This window comes from Thalassophryne amazonica, chromosome 11 (genome assembly GCF_902500255.1).
Source record: "Thalassophryne amazonica chromosome 11, fThaAma1.1, whole genome shotgun sequence".
NCBI lineage: Eukaryota > Metazoa > Chordata > Actinopteri > Batrachoidiformes > Batrachoididae > Thalassophryne > Thalassophryne amazonica.
The window spans coordinates 19,829,056-19,851,853 of NC_047113.1; the positions used below are offsets into that span (position 1 = coordinate 19,829,056).

General features: G+C 41.6%; 1 protein-coding gene across 3 annotated transcripts in view; it reads left to right on the forward strand.

Annotated features, from left to right (window-relative positions):
* The window catches only part of macrod1 (mono-ADP ribosylhydrolase 1), a 461,598-nt gene that overhangs the window by 229,825 nt on the left and 208,975 nt on the right, over positions 1-22,798 (forward strand). For all 3 annotated transcript variants that reach the window (XM_034181802.1, XM_034181801.1, XM_034181803.1), the window contains exon 4: positions 19,211-19,240. In XM_034181802.1, coding sequence (XP_034037693.1) covers positions 19,211-19,240 — 30 coding nt within the window. The remainder of the gene's footprint in view (positions 1-19,210; positions 19,241-22,798) is intronic.

Genomic DNA, 22,798 nt, shown 5'->3' on the forward strand with positions numbered 1-22,798 from the left:
GAAATCCAACAACTGAACACCACTTGGGTTCAGATCAGGGAGGCTGTGCTTCCTGATCACCCCCCTCCAGGTCTCACTGTCGCCACCCACGTGGGCGTTGGAATCCCCCAGGAGAACAATGGAGTCCCCAGTCGGGGCGCTATCTAGTACCCCTCCCAGGGACTCCAGGAAGGTCGGGTACTCTGCACTGCTGCTCGGCCCATAGGCCAAGACAACGGTCAGAGACCTGTCCCCAACCCGAAGGCGTAGGGACGCGACCTTCTCGTTCACCGGAGTGAACTCCAGCACTTGGCGACTGAGCTGGGGAGCAATAAGCAATGCGACCCCAGCTCTCTGCCTCTCCCCGTGGGCGACACCAGAAAAATGAAGCGTCCAGCCCCTCTCCAGGAGTTGGGTACCAGAGCCTTGGGAGACCCTACAGGGAGCACAAAGCCCCCAACAACATAGCTCCTAGGATCATCCGGGTACGCAAACTCCCCCACCACGATAAGGTGGCAGCTAGAGGGGGAGGGCTACAATATTTAACTCAAATATGCAACATACCAAATTGACCAGTATGCCTGTTGTCGCATATTTGCAACATACCAGTATTATTATTATAACATTATAAAATAAATTATTACCAAAATACCAAAATTACTATTTATTTTTTGTGCAAAAGTGAAATTAATAATCTCAACATTATTTACCATCTACTTAAAGGCAAAAACACACAAAACATTTTTTATATACAGCTATATAAATTCAGGCGTTAAGGGGTTAAATGGGGTCATTTTCAAAATATGAATATTGTAAACTATAACACAAATCAACACAATCAATTAAACAGCACAAATGAAACTGAACAATAACGACAAGCGATTGTAGGCAGCCATATTGTAAAATAGCTGCCATGGTCCAGATATTCATTCATTCATTCATTCATCTTCTACCACTTAGTCCAATTAAGGGTCGCGGGGGGCTTGAGCCTATCCCAGTAGTCATAGGGCGCGAGGTGAGGTACACCCAGGACAAGACGCCAGTCTGTCGCAGGGCCACAAACAGACAAACAAACACAGACACACCCACTCGCACACCTACGGACAATTTAAAGACGCCAATCCACCTAACCCACATGTCTTTGGATGTGGGAGGAAACCGGAGCACCCAGAGGAAACCCACGCAAACACGGGGAGAACATACAAACTCCACACAGAAAGGCCACGGGAATTGAACCCACGACGTTCTCGCTGTGAGGAAACAGTAAGCCACCGTGCTGCCATGAAATCCAGATATTTTCCTACTCATGTACCATGTTTTGTGATTCTGTGCTGAAGTCAGTGAATTGTTGTGGTACGTATTTTAATTATGCACCCCCATGATTAGGCTTCAGCCTGTTTGTTTTGCATTGATTTTATTGTTTTTTTTATTACTCTATGAAATCGGTTGTTCTAAAAATGTATTATTTAGGCTTGTATTTACATAATTTTTCACATTTTGTTTCTTATAATGTATGATGTGCATTAAACATTATAAAATCATGTAAAACAGTAGAGAAACATCAATACTAATTTTTTAAATGATTATTTGGGGGTAAAAAAAAGCATGTGAAATTATTATTATTGCATTTTTACTTGAAAAAATAACCTTAGATTTTTGGCTGGGATTGAACACGTTTATGCACAGCAAAGCATCTCTTTTTCTGCTGTTTTTATGCTGTGGTATTGCATCAGTGCACTGTTATGGATGATACTTTGACTCAAGGTATTGAAACCTGTATCAAGAGAGAAAAAGTTGAAATGTTGAATTCTTGCCTTTGCTGTCAGGCTCAACAGTTCACACTGGTTTTGTTCGAATAGTCTCTGACAAGGCAGCAACATCTCCTATTCAAGCGCATATCTTTTATTTACAAACCGACTTACACGTCAGGTGTTCGGTTGTACTCCACCTGACCTGGGGCCAGGCAACGTTATTTGTCATTAAAATGACAGGCAGTATTAGTCAACGTGAGTGAATATTAACTTGACCCAATGTGCCATCCCATTCTAGTCTACTGCCTTCATCGAGTCAGCTGAGGACTGTTTAAGACACTTGTTTGAGCTTTTCACAGCCAAAATAAAATGAATTTACATTTTCAATCATGAAATCAATCACATCTTAAACAAGTGGTGCACCTGAAACGATCTCAATTTACAGAACTCCTCCCGATTTTCCAATTCATCTGTGAGTGGTTGCACATTAGTCTCGTATTTCCAATTAGAGAGAGACGAAATCCACTGTGGGAGATGTTAGTGAGACAATGTTTCACACATGCAGACGTATAGTGATTAAAGGCCAAAATTAAGTGGGATTTAGCATTAATGAGGCAGCAGGGATGGTGAAAATGATGAAGCATAGTGAATTGCTGGAGAAATAAAAAGACAGTTGGGAGATGTAGTCTCTTTTTTTCTCTTACTTGTTTTCAGTCTCTCAGAGGCTATATTAGCAGAAAAACTAACTTACCTTATCCACAATCTGTGAAGTGCGTGGCTGGCACAGTGCCTACTGGCAGAGCGCATCAGAAATCTGAAACAAGAAGCATCCCTGGTGTTTTCTGACTTAACTTTGTAACTGTCCCTCATAGACAGATTATGTGCCCATTAAATTTTCCTAACAGAGTTGCAGCAACCAAAATTTAATCCATGAGCAAAGAAAGAATTGGAAAGTGTTGTTTATTCATGACATTGTGGTCAGGTCTGAATATTCTGAAGGCACTGCTGCTGTCCCGAAGATGACTGCACAAACACTTAGATAATGCATATGTCGGGAGCAGCCACAGTAAACCTGATCGCCCTGCCAGCAATTTACACTCCTTAAACATCTGCAGTCAACGAGGGAGGCTAATTTTTTGCTAAACCTTCGGTCAGTCGAGCTTATAATTAAGACAAACTTCAGTCATGTTGCTTGCCTTCTTATTCTCCAACACTGTATTCTTTTCATGATCAGTAGCCTCAGCATGATGTTATTCTTCAGCTTTGCAGGTATTGATGTAAGTAGATCATAATTTTCAGTGACAAGACGGAGAACCTGCCGTTTATCATTCTCGCCATATAATTTATACTCGCAAGGCCAGATAAAGTCTGTTTAACTCAGTTGATGGCATCACTAGCATTATTACCATTATTATCTCCATTAACCAGCAGGCGAGGGAAGTCAGAATTCTGACTTTTATCCCCATCATACTTTTGTAATTTCATGAGGTTATAATACTGAAGAAAAAGATAAAAGCAAAACCAGTCTTGCAGTGTAAAAAATAATGATGTAGATAAAAGAAAACATTTTGAGGCATATTTGGAATGCAAAGAAACTCTGCTACACCAGTGGTTCCCAACGTTTTTTTTTCTAAGAGCACCCCCCCCAATTTGTATTGTATCTAAGGCCCTATTCAGACTGGTGTCAGCAAGCTTGCTAGAGCCCGATGGATTTTTCTGAATGTGACGCAGATCAGATTTAAGACGGATTGTTTCCTCTCTGGCCTAGCCAACCTCCAAGAGGTGAGTTGACCTGGATTTGGGTGGTATTCGCTGAGGTCTGAACGCAAATGTGGCTAGAGTCTGGCTAGCTCTGGGATCATGACGTCAAAGTTCCTCACTACGTCCATGCGCCCACAGCATCCTTTCCACTGTGTTAGCACTCACTGCGGCTGCAACGGTGAGAACACCAAACAGCCTTCTTTGTTTGCACCGCATTCTCTCCAAGAAAATCCACAGGTGCATTCCCTTCCACGTTTCACAGACTCCACGCTCTCATGTTCAGATCCACACACACATACACACACACTCCCACTTCCAGATGCATCTCTTTCAGCTTGGGCCATCTTAAATTTGGATATAAGCTGGATTGCTGTCCCAGCCTGAACGTGGCTTAAGAATGGCTTAGCACAACTCCAGCCCACACCTAAAACATAGCCCTGGGTGTGCCTGCACCATCTAAATCTAAAGTTGACACCTAGTGTAAACATAAAAAAAATTAACATCAAAAAGTTAGCGGCTTAGTTAGCTGCTGTCATGTTTACGCACAAAGTCACTGTTATGCTGAGCTCTGCCTCCCTCCAAGTTTATAATTGTATGTACCTTGCATGAATGTGCAGAGCTGAAGAAGAGACAAATGGGTGGAAATCAAGGATTTTTAGGCCAAAGTGCAGGTTGAAAACTGAAGTTACTCTCACACAGAAGGGATTTCACATGGTGGTGGCAGTCATTAGCGTGCTATACTCTCCACGCACAGGACTTTTACACATAGTTTTACATCCTCTTTGAAGACAACTTTGGATGCTGTAAAACTTTGATGCTGTGAAAAACTAATTCATGCATTTATTTCCTCTAGGCTGGACTATTGTAATTCATTATTATCAGGTTGTCCTAAAAGTTCCCTAAAAAGCCTTCAGTTGGTTCAGAATGCTCAATCAATCAATTCAATCAATTTTTTTTATATAGCGCCAAATCACAACAAACAGTTGCCCCAAGGCGCTTTATATTGTAAGGCAAGGCCATACAATAATTATGTAAAACCCCAACGGTCAAAACGACCCCCTGTGAGCAAGCACTTGGCTACAGTGGGAAGGAAAAACTCCCTTTTAACAGGAAGAAACCTCCAGCAGAACCAGGCTCAGGGAGGGGCAGTCTTCTGCTGGGACTGGTTGGGGCTGAGGGAGAGAACCAGGAAAAAGACATGCTGTGGAGGGGAGCAGAGATCGATCACTAATGATTAAATGCAGAGTGGTGCATACAGAGCAAAAAGAAAAAGAAACAGTGCATCATGGGAACCCCCAGCAGTCTACGTCTATAGCAGCATAACTAAGGGATGGTTCAGGGTCACCCGATCCAGCCCTAACTATAAGCTTTAGCAAAAAGGAAAGTTTTAAGCCTAATCTTAAAAGTAGAGAGGGTGTCTGTCTCCCTGATCTGAATTGGGAGCTGGTTCCACAGGAGAGGAGCCTGAAAGCTGAAGGCTCTGCCTCCCATTCTACTCTTACAAACCCTAGGAACTACAAGTAAGCCTGCAGTCTGAGAGCGAAGCGCTCTATTGGGGTAATATGGTACTACGAGGTCCCTAAGATAAGATGGGACCTGATTATTCAAAACCTTATAAGTAAGAAGAAGAATTTTAAATTCTATTCTAGAATTAACAGGAAGCCAATGAAGAGAGGCCAATATGGGTGAGATATGCTCTCTCCTTCTAGTCCCCGTCAGTACTCTAGCTGCAGCATTTTGAATTAACTGAAGGCTTTTTAGGGAACTTTTAGGACAACCTGATAATAATGAATTACAATAGTCCAGCCTAGAGGAAATAAATGCATGAATTAGTTTTTCAGCATCACTCTGAGACAAGACCTTTCTGATTTTAGAGATATTGCGTAAATGCAAAAAAGCAGTCCTACATATTTGTTTAATATGCACTTTGAATGACATATCCTGATCAAAAATGACTCCAAGATTTCTCACAGTATTACTAGAGGTCAGGGTAATGCCATCCAGAGTAAGGATCTGGTTAGACACCATGTTTCTAAGATTTGTGGGGCCAAGTACAATAACTTCAGTTTTATCTGAGTTTAAAAGCAGGAAATTAGAGGTCATCCATGTCTTTATGTCTGTAAGACAATCCTGCAGTTTAGCTAATTGGTGTGTGTCCTCTGGCTTCATGGATAGATAAAGCTGGGTATCATCTGCGTAACAATGAAAATTTAAGCAATACCGTCTAATAATACTGCCTAAGGGAAGCATGTATAAAGTGAATAAAATTGGTCCTAGCACAGAACCTTGTGGAACTCCATAATTAACTTTAGTCTGTGAAGAAGATTCCCCATTTACATGAACAAATTGTAATCTATTAGACAAATATGATTCAAACCACCGCAGCGCAGTGCCTTTAATACCTATGGCATGCTCTAATCTCTGTAATAAAATTTTATGGTCAACAGTATCAAAAGCAGCACTGAGATCTAACAGAACAAGCACAGAGATGAGTCCACTGTCCGAGGCCATAAGAAGATCATTTGTAACCTTCACTAATGCTGTTTCTGTACTATGATGAATTCTAAAACCTGACTGAAACTCTTCAAATAGACCATTCCTCTGCAGATGATCAGTTAGCTGTTTTACAACTACCCTTTCAAGAATTTTTGAGAGAAAAGGAAGGTTGGAGATTGGCCTATAATTAGCTAAGATAGCTGGGTCAAGTGATGGCTTTTTAAGTAATGGTTTAATTACTGCCACCTTAAAAGCCTGTGGTACATAGCCAACTAACAAAGATAGATTGATCATATTTAAGATCGAAGCATTAAATAATGGTAGGGCTTCCTTGAGCAGCCTGGTAGGAATGGGGTCTAATAAACATGTTGATGGTTTGGATGAAGTAACTAATGAGAATAACTCAGACAGAACAATCGGAGAGAAAGAGTCTAACCAAATACCGGCATCACTGAAAGCAGCCAAAGATAACGATACGTCTTTGGGATGGTTATGAGTAATTTTTTCTCTAATAGTTAAAATTTTGTTAGCAAAGAAAGTCATGAAGTCATTACTAGTTAAAGTTAATGGAATACTCAGCTCAATAGAGCTCTGACTCTTTGTCAGCCTGGCTACAGTGCTGAAAAGAAACCTGGGGTTGTTCTTATTTTCTTCAATTAGTGATGAGTAGAAAGATGTCCTAGCTTTACGAAGGGCTTTTTTATAGAGCACAGACTCTTTTTCCAGGCTAAGTGAAGATCTTCTAAATTAGTGAGACGCCATTTCCTCTCCAACTTACGGGTTATCTGCTTTAAGCTACGAGTTTGTGAGTTATACCACGGAGTCAGACACTTCTGATTTAAAGCTCTCTTTTTCAGAGGAGCTACAGCATCCAAAGTTGTCTTCAATGAGGATGTAAAACTATTGACGAGATACTCTATCTCCCTTACAGAGTTTAGGTAGCTACTCTGCACTGTGTTGGTATATGGCATTAGAGAACATAAAGAAGGAATCATATCCTTAAACCTAGTTACAGCGCTTTCTGAAAGACTTCTAGTGTAATGAAACTTATTCCCCACTGCTGGGTAGTCCATCAGAGTAAATGTAAATGTTATTAAGAAATGATCAGACAGAAGGGAGTTATCAGGGAATACTGTTAAGTCTTCTATTTCCATACCATAAGTCAGAACAAGATCTAAGATATGATTAAAGTGGTGGGTGGACTCATTTACTTTTTGAGCAAAGCCAATAGAGTCTAATAATAGATTAAATGCAGTGTTGAGGCTGTCATTCTCAGCATCTGTGTGGATGTTAAAATCGCCCACTATAATTATCTTATCTGAGCTAAGCACTAAGTCAGACAAAAGGTCTGAAAATTCACAGAGAAACTCACAGTAACGACCAGGTGGACGATAGATAATAACAAATAAAACTGGTTTTGGGACTTCCAATTTGGATGGACAAGACTAAGAGACAAGCTTTCAAATGAATTAAAGCTCTGTCTGGGTTTTGGATTAATTAATAAGCTGGAATGGAAGATTGCTGCTAATCCTCCACCCCGGCCCGTGCTACGAGCATTCTGACAGTTAGTGTGACTCGGGGGTGTTGACTCATTTAAACTAACATATTCATCCTGCTGTAACCAGGTTTCTGTTAGGCAGAATAAATCAATATGTTGATCAATTATTATATCATTTACCAACAGGGACTTAGAAGAGAGAGACCTAATGTTTAATAGACCACATTTAACTGTTTTAGTCTGTGGTGCAGTTGAAGGTGCTATATTATTTTTTCTTTTTGAATTTTTATGCTTAAATAGATTTTTGCTGGTTATTGGTAGTCTGGGAGCAGGCACCGTCTCTACGGGGATGGGGTAATGAGGGGATGGCAGGGGGAGAGAAGCTGCAGAGAGGTGTGTAAGACTACAACTCTGCTTCCTGGTCCCAACCCTGGATAGTCACGGTTTGGAGGATTTAAGAAAATTGGCCAGATTTCTAGAAATGAGAGCTGCTCCATCCAAAGTGGGATGGCTGCCGTCTCTCCTAACAAGACCAGGTTTTCCCCAGAAGCTTTGCCAATTATCTATGAAGCCCACCTCATTTTTTGGACACCACTCAGACAGCCAGCAATTCAAGGAGAACATGCGGCTAAACATGTCACTCCCGGTCTGATTGGGGAGGGGCCCAGAGAAAACTACAGAGTCCGACATTGTTTTTGCAAAGTTACACACCGATTCAATGTTAATTTTAGTGACCTCCGATTGGCGTAACCGGGTGTCATTACTGCCGACGTGAATTACAATCTTACCAAATTTACGCTTAGCCTTAGCCAGCAGTTTCAAATTTCCTTCAATGTCGCCTGCTCTGGCCCCCGGAAGACAATTGACTATGGTTGCTGGTGTCGCTAACTTCACATTTCTCAAAACAGAGTCGCCAATAACCAGAGTTTGATCCTCGGCGGGTGTATCGTCGAGTGGGGAAAAACGGTTAAAGATGTGAACGGGTTGGCGGTGTACACGGGGCTTCTGTTTAGGGCTACGCTTCCTCCTCACAGTCACCCAGTCGGCCTGCTTTCCCGGCTGCTCGGGATCTGCCAGGGGGGAACTAACGGCGGCTAAGCTACCTTGGTCCGCACCGACTACAGGGGCCTTGCTAGCTGTAGAATTTTCCACGGTGCGGAGCCGAGTCTCCAATTCGCCCAGCCTGGCCTCCAAAGCTACGAATAAGCTACACTTATTACAAGTACCATTACTGCTAAAGGAGGCCGAGGAATAACTAAACATTTCACACCCAGAGCAGAAAAGTGCGGGAGAGACAGGAGAAGCCGCCATGCTAAATCGGCTAAGAGCTAGTAGCTACGCTAAGCTAGCGGATTCCTAAAAACACGCAAAGCGAATAATGTGTAAATAATTTAGAGGTGATTCAGCAGAAGGAGTGCTTTAGTTAAGGCACGTAAAGATTACACTGGGAAACAAATCGTAATCTAGATAACTAGATCAATCTAACTGCGCAGATCAAACAGCTAACAGATACAGAAAAACACCGCTGTGCTCCGGAACAAGAAGTGATACAATACCGCAGTGAGAGCCGACCACCAGTAGAGTCAAGTAAAAAAGTAAAAAAAAAAAAAAAAAATAAAAAATAAAAAGGTAAAAAAGTAAAAAAGTCTTGAAAAAGACTATTAGTTCAAAGTCCAAAGCAGCAGGTAGCAGTCTCTGTGTAAACAGTCCCAACAGAGAGCCAAAATTAACAGATACAGCAAAAACCAATGCTGCAGCTAGAGTACTGACAGGGACTAGCAGGAGAGAGCATATCTCACCCGTGTTGGCCTCTCTTCATTGGCTTCCTGTTAATTCTAGAATAGAATTTAAAATTCTTCTTCTTACTTATAAGGTTTTGAATAATCAGGTCCCATCTTATCTTAGGGACCTCGTAGTACCATATTACCCCATTAGAGCGCTTCGCTCTCAGACTGCGGGCTTACTTGTAGTTCCTATGGTTTGTAAGAGTAGAATGGGAGGCAGAGCCTTCAGCTTTCAGGCTCCTCTCCTGTGGAACCAGCTCCCAATTCAGATCAGGGAGACAGATGCCCTCTCTACTTTTAAGATTAGGCTTAAAACTTTCCTTTTCGCTAAGGCTTATAGTTAGGGCTGGATCGGGTGACCCTGGACCATCCCTTGGTTATGCTGCTTTAGACGTAGATTGTGGGGGGGTTCCCATGATGCACTGTTTCTTTCTCTTTTTGCTCCGTATGCATCACTCTGCATTTAATCATTAGTGATCGATCTCTGCCCCCCTTCACGGCATGTCTTTTTCCTGGTTTTTTCCCTCAGCCCCAACCAGTCTCAGCAGAAGACTGCCCCTCCCTGAGCCTGGTTCTGCTGGAGGTTTCTTCCTGTTAAAAGGGAGTTTTTCCTTCCCACTGTTGCCAAGTGCTTGCTCATAGGGGGTCATTTTGACCGTTGGGGTTTTTCATAATTATTGTATGGCCTTGCCTTGCAATGTGGAGCGCCTTGGGGCGACTGTTTGTTGTGATTTGGCGCTATATAAGAAAAAAGTTGATTGATTGATTGACTTTTCTTGCTGTCAATAACAGCACCCGCGCAATGTGTGACCACTGTGTGTGTGCGGCGTTCAGTCATCTTTAATGTATCGCTTCACTTGCTGCATCCTGGGCAGTGTTGTATCAATTTTGTCTCTGTTTTCGCAAGGTGTTTTCCAGCAACCTACATTTTACACCTGCCAAGAACAGTTTATCTACTGATACAGTAAAACTGTATGCAAATAGGCTCTGAACACTGTTTTATACAGGGCTGGTAAAAAAAAAAATAATAATAATAAAAAAAACTTTTTTTTCTAAAAAGTCATGAGTTTTAATTTTTTTCAATTTAAAATTAACTTTAATTGATTTAAAATTTACTTTTTTCATTTTTATTTATTTCACTCTTCTAAATGAGACTGTACAAATAATATCATTAGTTATAATCTTTATTGACATGTTAAAACATAAAGGTGCACATACAACATATACAAGTACCATTAACTAATAGTACTGAGTTCGTATTTTGGTGATGTTGTAAGTACTGATTTAAAAAAAAAAAATCATTTATGTTTTTTTTTTTTACAGTGATTTAAATCATGATTTAAATCAGCTGATTTAAGATATACCAGCTCTGGTTTTTTATGAGGCCTTAAAATAAGATAAGATACACATACGTTGCAAAAAGAATAAACTTTATTTATTTAGGAAAAATGTATTTTAGTACATAAAACCCCAATTCCAATGAAGTTGGGACATTGTGTAAAATGTAAATAAAAACAGAATACAATGATTTGCAAATCCTATCCAACCCAATTGGAAGAAATTTAGGGATTCCATCATCTAAAGTCCACAATATAATCAGAAAATTCAGAGAATCTGGAGAACTTTCTACACATAAGTGGCAAGGCCAGAAACCAACATTGAATGCCCATGACCTCCGATCCCTCAGGTGGCACTGCTTTAAAAACCAACATCGCATGGGCTCAGGAACACTTCAGAAAACTATTGTCAGTTAACACAGTTCGTCGCTACGTCTACAGGTGCAAGTTAAAACTGTACCATGGAAAGCGAAAGCCATACATCAACACCATCCAGAAACACTGTCGCCTTCTCTGGGCCTGAGTTCATTTGAAATGGACAGACGCAAAGTGGAAAAGTGTGCTGTGGTCTGATGAGTCCACATTTGAAATTGTTTTTGGAAATCATGGACATTGTGTCCTCTTGACAAAAGAGGAAAAAGACCATTCAGACTGTTACCAGTGCTAAGTTCAAAAGCCAGCATCTGTGATGTTATGGGGATGTATTAGTGCCCATGGCATGGACAACTTACACATTTGTGATGGCACCATCAATGCTGAAAAGTACATCCAGGTTTTGGAGCAACACATGCTGCCATCTAAGCAACATCTTTTCCAGGGACGTCCCTGCTTATTTCAGCAAGACAATGCCAAGCCACATTCTGCATGTGTTACAACAGCGTGGCCTCGTAGTAAAAGAGTGCGGGTACTAGACTGGCCTGCCTGCAGTCCAGACCTGTCGGCCATTGGAAATTTGTGGTGCATTATGAAGTGCAAAATACGACAGAGACCCTGGACTGTTGAACAACTGAAGTCGTACATCAGGCAAGAATGTGAAAGAATTCCACCTACAAAGCTTCAACAATTGGTGTCCTCAGTTCTTACTGAGTGTTGTTAGAAGGAAAGCTGATGTAACACAGTGGTAAATATACCACTATTCCAGCTTTTTTGAAACGTGTTGCAGGCATCCATTTCACAATGAGCAAATATTTGCACAAAAATAAATAAAGTCTATAAGTTTGAACATTAAATGTGTTGTTTTTGTGGTGTATTCAGTTGAATATAGGTTGAAGAGGATTTGCAAATCGTGTTCTGTTTTTATTTACATTTTACACAACATCCCAACTTCATTGGAATTGGGGTTGTACAATTTTACTTATATTTCTACTGTATATATTTCTTTACAGTAAGTAGTTAATGACTATGTAATGTGGACTTTTAATTTTGAAAACATGAGACCCCCCCCCCCCCCCCCCCCGATGCTCAATGTTTTCATGTGAAGGTTCTTCACAGAGGAGAAACCTGCGAGTTTGTTCTCACGTTTCTTATACAGTATCTGAAGTCATGTGACAGTCAAAAAGCACTGCAAGATTTGGAACTGAGATCTTGATGTGTCAATGGTTTTCAGTGGTTTTAAAGAAACTCCAAAAGATTCAAGTACAGCTAAGGGGACCAGAACAGACCCAGTGTTCCTGAAGCATTCCAAAGCAGCTCTACTGGTGGTTGGCTCTCACTGCGGTATTGTATCACTTCCTGTTCCGGAGCACAGCGGTGTTTTTCTGTATCTGTTAGCTGTTTAATCTGCGCAGTTAGATTGATCTAGTTATCTAGATTACGATTTGTTTCCCAGTGTAATCTTTACGTGCCTTAACTAAAGCACTCCTTCTGCTGAATCACCTCTAAATTATTTACACATTATTCACTTTGCGTGTTTTTAGGAATCCGCTAGCTTAGCGTAGCTACTAGCTCTTAGCCGATTTAGCATGGCGGCTTCTCCTGTCTCTACCGCACTTTTCTGCTCTGGGTGTGAAATGTTTAGTTATTCCTCGGCCTCCTTTAGCAGTAACGGTACTTGTAATAAGTGTAGCTTATTCGTAGCTTTGGAGGCCAGGCTGGGCGAATTGGAGACTCGGCTCCGCACCGTGGAAAATTCTACAGCTAGCCAGGCCCCTGTAGTCGGTGCGGACCAAGGTAGCTTAGCCGCCGTTAGTTACCCCCTGGCAGATCCCGAGCAGCCGGGAAAGCAGGCTGACTGGGTGACTGTGAGGAGGAAGCGTAGCCCTAAACAGAAGCCCCGTGTACACCGCCAACCCGTTCACATCTCTAACCGTTTTTCCCCACTCGACGACACACCCGCCGAGGATCAAACTCTGGTTATTGGCGACTCTGTTTTGCGAAATGTGAAGTTAGCGACACCAGCAACCATAGTCAATTGTCTTCCGGGGGCCAGAGCAGGCGACATTGAAGGAAATTTGAAACTGCTGGCTAAGGCTAAGCGTAAATTTGGTAAGATTGTAATTCACGTCGGCAGTAATGACACCCGGTTACGCCAATCGGAGGTCACTAAAATTAACATTAAATCGGTGTGTAACTTTGCAAAAACAATGTCGGACTCTGTAGTTTTCTCTGGGCCCCTCCCCAATCAGACCGGGAGTGACATGTTTAGCCGCATGTTCTCCTTGAATTGCTGGCTGTCTGAGTGGTGTCCAAAAAATGAGGTGGGCTTCATAGATAATTGGCAAAGCTTCTGGGGAAAACCTGGTCTTGTTAGGAGAGACGGCATCCATCCCACTTTGGATGGAGCAGCTCTCATTTCTAGAAATCTGGCCAATTTTGTTAAATCCTCCAAACCGTGACTATCCAGGGTTGGGACCAGGAAGCAGAGTTGTAGTCTTACACACCTCTCTGCAGCTTCTCTCCCCCTGCCATCCCCTCATTACCCCATCCCCGTAGAGACGGTGCCTGCTCCCAGACCACCAATAACCAGCAAAAATCTATTTAAGCATAAAAATTCAAAAAGAAAAAATAATATAGCACCTTCAACTGCACCACAGACTAAAACAGTTAAATGTGGTCTATTAAACATTAGGTCTCTCTCTTCTAAGTCCCTGTTGGTAAATGATATAATAATTGATCAACATATTGATTTATTCTGCCTTACAGAAACCTGGTTACAGCAGGATGAATATGTTAGTTTAAATGAGTTAACACCCCCGAGTCACACTAACTGTCAGAATGCTCGTAGCACGGGCCGGGGCGGAGGATTAGCAGCAATCTTCCATTCCAGCTTATTAATTAATTAAAAACCCAGACAGAGCTTTAATTCATTTGAAAGCTTGACTCTTAGTCTTGTCTATCCAAATTGGAAGTCCCAAAAACCAGTTTTATTTGTTATTATCTATCGTCCACCTGGTCGTTACTGTGAGTTTCTCTGTGAATTTTCAGACCTTTTGTCTGACTTAGTGCTTAGCTCAGATAAGATAATTATAGTGGGCGATTTTAACATCCACACAGATGCTGAGAATGACAGCCTCAACACTGCATTTAATCTATTATTAGACTCTATTGGCTTTGCTCAAAAAGTAAATGAGTCCACCCACCACTTTAATCATATCTTAGATCTTGTTCTGACTTATGGTATGGAAATAGAAGACTTAACAGTATTCCCTGAAAACTCCCTTCTGTCTGATCATTTCTTAATAACATTTACATTTACTCTGATGGACTACCCAGCAGTGGGGAATAAGTTTCATTACACTAGAAGTCTTTCAGAAAGCGCTGTAACTAGGTTTAAGGATATGATTCCTTCTTTATGTTCTCTAATGCCATATACCAACACAGTGCAGAGTAGCTACCTAAACTCTGTAAGGGAGATAGAGTATCTCGTCAATAGTTTTACATCCTCATTGAAGACAACTTTGGATGCTGTAGCTCCTCTGAAAAAGAGAGCTTTAAATCAGAAGTGCCTGACTCCGTGGTATAACTCACAAACTCGCAGCTTAAAGCAGATAACCCGTAAGTTGGAGAGGAAATGGCGTCTCACTAATTTAGAAGATCTTCACTTAGCCTGGAAAAAGAGTCTGTTGCTCTATAAAAAAGCCCTCCGTAAAGCTAGGACATCTTTCTACTCATCACTAATTGAAGAAAATAAGAACAACCCCAGGTTTCTTTTCAGCACTGTAGCCAGGCTGACAAAGAGTCAGAGCTCTATTGAGCTGAGTATTCCATTAACTTTAACTAGTAATGACTTCATGACTTTCTTTGCTAACAAAATTTTGACTATTAGAGAAAAAATTACTCATAACCATCCCAAAGATGTATCGTTATCTTTGGCTGCTTTCAGTGATGCCGGTATTTGGTTAGACTCTTTCTCTCCGATTGTTCTGTCTGAGTTATTTTCATTAGTTACTTCATCCAAACCATCAACATGTTTATTAGACCCCATTCCTACCAGGCTGCTCAAAGGAAGCCCTACCATTATTTAATGCTTCGATCTTAAATATGATCAATCTATCTTTGTTAGTTGGCTGTGTACCACAGGCTTTTAAGGTGGCAGTAATTAAACCATTACTTAAAAAGCCATCACTTGACCCAGCTATCTTAGCTAATTATAGGCCAATCTCCAACCTTCCTTTTCTCTCAAAAATTCTTGAAAGGGTAGTTGTAAAACAGCTAACTGATCATCTGCAGAGGAATGGTCTATTTGAAGAGTTTCAGTCAGGTTTTAGAATTCATCATAGTACAGAAACAGCATTAGTGAAGGTTACAAATGATCTTCTTATGGCCTCCGACAGTGGACTCATCTCTGTGCTTGTTCTGTTGGACCTCAGTGCTGCTTTCGATACTGTTGACCATAAAATTTTATTACAGAGATTAGAGCATGCCATAGGTATTAAAGGCACTGCGCTGCGGTGGTTTGAATCATATTTGTCTAATAGATTACAATTTGTTCATGTAAATGGGGAATCTTCTTCACAGACTAAAGTTAATTATGGAGTTCCACAAGGTTCTGTGCTAGGACCAATTTTATTCACTTTATACATGCTTCCCTTAGGCAGTATTATTAGACGGTATTGCTTAAATTTTCATTGTTACGCAGATGATACCCAGCTTTATCTATCCATGAAGCCAGAGGACACACACCAATTAGCTAAACTGCAGGATTGTCTTACAGACATAAAGACATGGATGACCTCTAATTTCCTGCTTTTAAACTCAGATAAAACTGAAGTTATTGTACTTGGCCCCACAAATCTTAGAAACATGGTGTCTAACCAGATCCTTACTCTGGATGGCATTACCCTGTCCTCTAGTAATACTGTGAGAAATCTTGGAGTCATTTTTGATCAGGATATGTCATTCAAAGCGCATATTAAACAAATATATAGGACTGCTTTTTTGCATTTACGCAATATCTCTAAAATCAGAAAGGTCTTGTCTCAGAGTGATGCTGAAAAACTAATTCATGCATTTATTTCCTCTAGGCTGGACTATTGTAATTCATTATTATCAGGTTGTCCTAAAAGTTCCCTAAAAAGCCTTCAGTTAATTCAAAATGCTGCAGCTAGAGTACTGACGGGGACTAGAAGGAGAGAGCATATCTCACCCATATTGGCCTCTCTTCATTGGCTTCCTGTTAATTCTAGAATAGAATTTAAAATTCTTCTTCTTACTTATAAGGTTTTGAATAATCAGGTCCCATCTTATCTTAGGGACCTCGTAGTACCATATCACCCCAATAGAGCGCTTCGCTCTCAGACTGCAGGCTTACTTGTAGTTCCTAGGGTTTGTAAGAATAGAATGGGAGGCAGAGCCTTCAGCTTTCAGGCTCCTCTCCTGTGGAACCAGCTCCCAATTCAGATCAGGGAGACAGACACCCTCTCTACTTTTAAGATTAGGCTTAAAACTTTCCTTTTTGCTAAAGCTTATAGTTAGGGCTGGATCAGGTGACCCTGAACCATCCCTTAGTTATGCTGCTATAGACGTAGACTGCTGGGGGGTTCCCATGATGCACTTTCTTTCTCTTTTTGCTCCGTATGCATCACTCTGCATTTAATCATTAGTGATCGATCTCTGCTCCCCTCCACAGCATGTCTTTTTCCTGGTTCTCTCCCTCAGCCCCAACCAGTCCCAGCAGAAGACTGCTCCTCCCTGAGCCTGGTTCTGCTGGAGGTTTCTTCCTGTTAAAAGGGAGTTTTTCCTTCCCACTGTAGCCAAGTGCTTGCTCACAGGGGGTCGTTTTGACCGTTGGGGTTTTACATAATTATTGTATGGCCTTGCCTTACAATATAAAGCGCCTTGGGGCAACTGTTTGTTGTGATTTGGTGCTATATAAAAAAATTGATTGATTGATTGATTGACAAACGGAACAGGAGTGTGTGTAAAATGACATTGATTCTAATTCTAAAAATAAGGCACTTGTGTTTCAAAGGCTGTACAACTGTTTGAAGCTGTATTTAGTTTTTTCATATTTTTGTTCTCTGAAACTAACTCATTAAAATTGTTGATGAAACAAGCCAGAAGTTAAAGGAAAGAAATGTGACAAGTGTTGCATAAATCCAGTGACCTAAAGAAATAAAACCAAATGCGCATTTACAGCAGTGTTTTACATGAACGTTGGAGTTTCTAACAGTATATATTCCTTTGTAACCTCTTTGGATGTTTCTGTTTGTTTGATATTTTGATGCAGTTTGTTTCTTACAAAAGCTCACATTAAATTTGAGGTGAAGGAGGAGTTTTTCTGACACATCCAGGAGATGCGAAGCACCTTCTGTAAATTAATGCCTCCCAGACAGAGGAAGAGACAAACTGGGAGACTAAGTGCAGCTGAGCAGTAATGAAAGAAATGGTGTTAGGGCTGCCTGAGGTTTCTTGGGATTTTACTCATTACTGTCACCAGTGTGCTTGCTCACAGGCTGGTTAAGATGGAGACCTTTTTCATGTATGGCACACTGACGTAACTTACAGTATGTCATGATTTGGCAGTATATAAATACATGGAATTGAACTGAAGGAAGCGTCAGATCAGTACCGAAAGGAGTTTGCAGCAGCTGTACTTAATAATGAAGAAAGGCAAGCTAGAATTAAAAGGGGAAAGTTCGTCTGTCCCATTAACATTTTATAAAGATGCTTATAACAGTAGAGCATGTAGCTCAGTGCAGAAGCTAGTCTGCCAGTATGTAGACCTGTGTTTGAATCTGACTCACACTACCTGTCTGTGTCCTCGGACTAAACACTTCGACATTGTCTCAGTCCACCCACCTGTGAAATAGGTACCGGCATTGGCTGGGGAAGTAACCTCCATCAGACTGGTGTCATATCCAAGGGGAGTCCTAGACTTTCATCTGCTTGATGCTATGGAATCCAGTGATGAACACTGGTGCCTCACAGCCAATATAGGACTTCTTCTTACAACAGTGAATGAGTTTGACAGCTGTGCTGTCGAATGTACAAGATGGTCCAGAAAAACCTCACACTTTTTTATTTTGTCATAACCTCTACAAATGTTGCATTTTTCTAAAGATTTTGGGGGGGGGGGGGGGGGTGAGGTACCACGATAACTTTTTACTGCGAACAGCATTTTCAAAATGTCCAATTTTTTTTCTCACTTTTTCATGTAATTAATAACATGTTCAATCCAAGCCCCTTGTTGCTGGATCACAGCAGCCACCTTGACATTAAAATTGTTCACGGCTCTCTCCAACACATCTCCTGGAATTGTCCTAATGCACACCACACAGTTGTCTATTCTACAGTCAAAGGTGTTTGCATGTGCTCACGAGGCTGTGCTGAAGCCAAAAACCTCATGTCTACTCAAGTGGATGTGTGGCTCATCACTGAAGAGAAGAATGTGCAAGACTCAGCAGTTGTTTTGACTCCCATCACAGAACTCCTGGAAATCCCCACTTCTTGTGACAGTCGTCTGGTGGACTTTTGTGGTGAATGTTTCAAATGAGCCCGAACATCCTGAGCACATGCTGGTGTTCTGGCAGTCAGATGTGCCCCACTGTGGGTCTTGTTGTTTTGTACACTATCGGTGTCTCTGAACCTCTGTATCAGGCTGTTGATGGTTTTGGGTTATGGTATTTTCCTCCCTGGAATTCTGAATTCATGACAAAATTGCCACTGGATGAGAACAACTGATTTTATTGCAAAGTAAAGTTCAGTGATTTTGGTCCACTCTTGAACTGAAAACTGATACTCGGCATTCATCTTGGTGTCAGATGAATGCTCCCCCATTCGGTCACACAGATTCACTATTTATGGGTTTTTTGTTATTGTTGAGTGTGTGTGTGCTGAATAAATTCATTCTTGAAACTTGTAGCTGTACTCTATGGCTCAGTGGAAAATATAAATAAAACAGCAATTTCTCCAGCAAATGTGAGTTTTTTAAACGTGTCAGTTTTTTTCTGGACCACTCTGTATGTATGTGTAAATACATACCTGCCCAAACACTGAGGGCAAAAGTTAAGCAGGGGCAGAGGTCTGTCTTAGTGACAGCCAAAGATAATGTCATTGCCATGTTACAAACAGCTGAGAGAAACAGCTCTCACTCATATTTTATATTAATTATGATGTGTTAAATGGTATTTTCATAATTATTTATTCTTTTTCTCTTTTTTTCAGCCAACAACTCTTTGCTGGGAGGAGGAGGAGGTAAGTCAATGCCTTTATATCTTCAAATACAGCTTGCAGTGCAGTGAGACCCAGAATAGTACCAACTCAGTTCACCCACCAACTTTAGCACCCCTTGGGACTACTGGATGCATGTAGGCACACAGGGCACCCCCCACTAAGTCAGCAAGGGACTATGTAACTAACACAATACAGATGGATGCAAGGTTGATATATACACTGTCAAATGTGAAGAAAAAAAAAACACACCTAACTGGTTGTATTTCTGCAGATATATTGTACCACTGATGATTACAAACTAGGTTGTGTTATTTTACTATTTTGGGCATACATGACATGGATTTTCAAGTCCTGGTACATCTGCCTTATGAAACTCTCATTCTTTACTGAATCCCTATTTGGACAACATTCATTTTATATGGGAAGGTGGAGGAGGTGATGGTCTAGTTGTTAAGGTGTTGGGCTTGAGTCCAGAAGATCATGGGTTCAAATCCCCACCTGACTGGAAAATCACTAAGGGCCCTTGGGCAAGGCCTTTAATCTTCTATTGCTCCCGGTGTGTAGTGAGTGCCTTGTATGGCAGCACCCTGACATCGGGGTGAATGTGAGGCATAATTGTAAAGCGCTTTGAGCGTCTGATACAGATGGAAAAGCGCTATATAAATGCAGTCCATTTAAGGTGGAGTAATGTAATTTTGCTGCAGGATGTCTGTAAATTCATGGCCAGTTCACACAGGATAATAAATCTTGGTATAAATCACAGAGATAGAAGTGGCTACTCAATAAACAGACCTGATGCACTGCTGTCACTCCTCCAAAATAAATAAATAAATTAATTAATTAAAAAAATTACGAGACTGAATAGTCTCTGGATTCACTTCCTATCATCTGTCTAGTCACAGTGAGGAAAATAAGTATTTGAACACCCTGCGGTTTTGCAAGTTCTCCCACTTAGAAATCATGGAGGGGTCTGAAATTTTCATCTTAGGTGCATGTCCACTGTGAGAGACCTGATCTAAAAAAAAAAATCCGGAAATCACAATGTATGATTTTTTTATAATTTATTTGTATGTTACCGCTGCAAATAACTATTTGATCCCCTACCAACCAGCAAGAATTCTGGCTCACACAGACCTGTTAATTTTTCTTTGAGAAGCCCTCTTATTCTGCACTCTTTACCTGTATTAATTGCACCTGTTTGAACTTGTTACCTGTATAAAAGACACCTGTTCACACACTCAATCAATCACACCCCAACCTGTCCACCATAGCCAAGACCAATGAGCTGTCTAAGGACACCAGGGACAAAACTGTAGACCTGCACAAGGCTGGGATGGACTACAGGACAACAGGCAAGCAGCTTGGCAGAAGACAACTGTTATGATTATTTATTAGAAAGTGGAAGAAACACAAGATGACTGTCAAAGAAACACAAGATGACTGTCAATCTCCCTCAGTCTGGGATTCCATGCAAGATCACTTTGTGGGGTAAGGATGATTCTGAGAAAGCCCAGAACTACTCAGCAGGACCTGGTCATTGACCTGAAGAGAGCTGGGACCACAGTCACAAAGATTATATTCGTAACACATGATGCTGTCATGGTTTAAAATCCTGCAGGGCAGCAAGGTGCCCCTGCTGAAGCCAGCACATGTCCAGGCCTGTTTGAAGTTCACCAGTGACCATCTGGATGATCCAGAGGAGGCATGGGAGAAGGTCATGTGGTCAGATGAGACCAGAATAGAGCTTTTTTGAATCAGCTCCACTTACCATGTTTAGAGGATGAGAACAACCCCAAGAAAACCATCCCAACCGTGAAGCATGGGGATGGAAACATCATACTGTGGGGGTGCTCTTCTGCAAAGGGGACAGGACCACTGCACTATATTGAAGAGAGGATGGATGGGGTCATGTATTGTGAGATTTTGGCAAACAACCTCCTTCCCTCAGTAAGAGCATTGAAGATGGGTCATGGCTGGGTCTTCCAGCATGACAATGACCCCAAACACACAACCAGGGCAACTAAGGAGGGGCTCCGTAAGAAGCATTTCAAGGTCCTGGAGTGGCCTGGCCAGTCTCCAGACCTGAACTCAATAGAAAATCTTTGCTGAAACTCCAAACCTGAAAGATTTGGAGAAGATCTGTATGGAGGAGTGGACCAAAATCCCTGCTGCAGTGTGTGCAAACCTGGTGAAAAAGTACAGGAAACGTTTGACCTCTGTAATTGCAAACAAAGGCTACTGTACCAAATATTAACATTGATTTTCACAGGTGTTCAAGTACTTATTTGCAGCAGTAACATACAAATAAAGTATTTAAAAATCATACATTGTGATTTCTGGATTTTTTTTTTTTTTTTTTTTTTTGGGACATGCACCTAAGATGAAAATTTCAGATCCCTCCATGATTTCTAAGTGGGAGAACTTGCAAAATTGCAGGGTGTTCAAATACTTATTTTACTCACTGTATCTGTCGACTTCACTTTTTTACACACGTGGACAAAAATTGTTGGTACCTCTATATTTTTTGTACACATTTCAATATATGGTCTGAGAAGTACATGTGTGTCTGTTGTTTGGGTTGAGGTGCATGTTTCGTGCAACAATGCGCCTCCCAAATCACAAAGCAGGTGGCCTGAGCACTTCTCAGACAAGCACAAAACAATCATGTCCCATCCCACTGATTTTGTGGTGTTATTTAATCTGCATGCACAGGAGCACAGCCTGTTTGCAGAGCGTTACCTTTATTTGCCAACAGCAAAGCAGGTGTTCTAAAGATGCACAGCGAGGGAATGGAAGCATGTGAAGCTATGCATTGTTTCATAGTCTTGATGTGTGAACAGATTGATATAGAAATTCAGCATAAATAGAATTTGACTGTAAACTCTCTTCTGCTGGCGTATTAATAGTCTTCATAATGCCTCTTTGAAACCCCCATTTCGCAGGGAACCATTCTATTCCGGTTCTCACTGATCCACAAAAAGTGCAAAACCAGGATAAAACGGCTTACTTCAGCTTGCCTCCCTTCAGGCTGGCTTATAAAGTGCAGACCTGGCAACTTGTTGGCTTATAAAGTGCAGACCTGGCAACTTGCTGGCTTATAAAGTGCACATGTATTAGATTGCTCTTTGTTGTTTTGTGATAGACTCCTCCCACTTGCTCACCTTGGGATGTTAACTTACGATCTCGAGCATGGGAGGTGGACGCTCCGGTCACACAAAGGAGGCTGGAGCGTGTTTTGTTTGTGGCTCGATTGAGCATCAGGTACGAGACTGCCCCGAACGGTTAAACACCAACACCCGCCCCTAGACACTGGGCTAGGGGGGGGCCGAGACGTTCACGTGGGACACACCCACATCGCCACACGACTCCCAGTTACAATCCTTTATGAGGATTTAACCCTGAAGGCCCCAGCACTGGTGGACACGGGCTCAGAAGGGAATTTGCTTGATAGCAAATGGGCCAGGGAGATAGGGTTCCCTCTGGTGGCGCTTACCTCGCCTGTGCAGGTACGGGCACTAGATGGCTCCGTACTCCCTCCAATCACCCACAAGACAGTGTCGGGGAATCACCGGGAGGAGA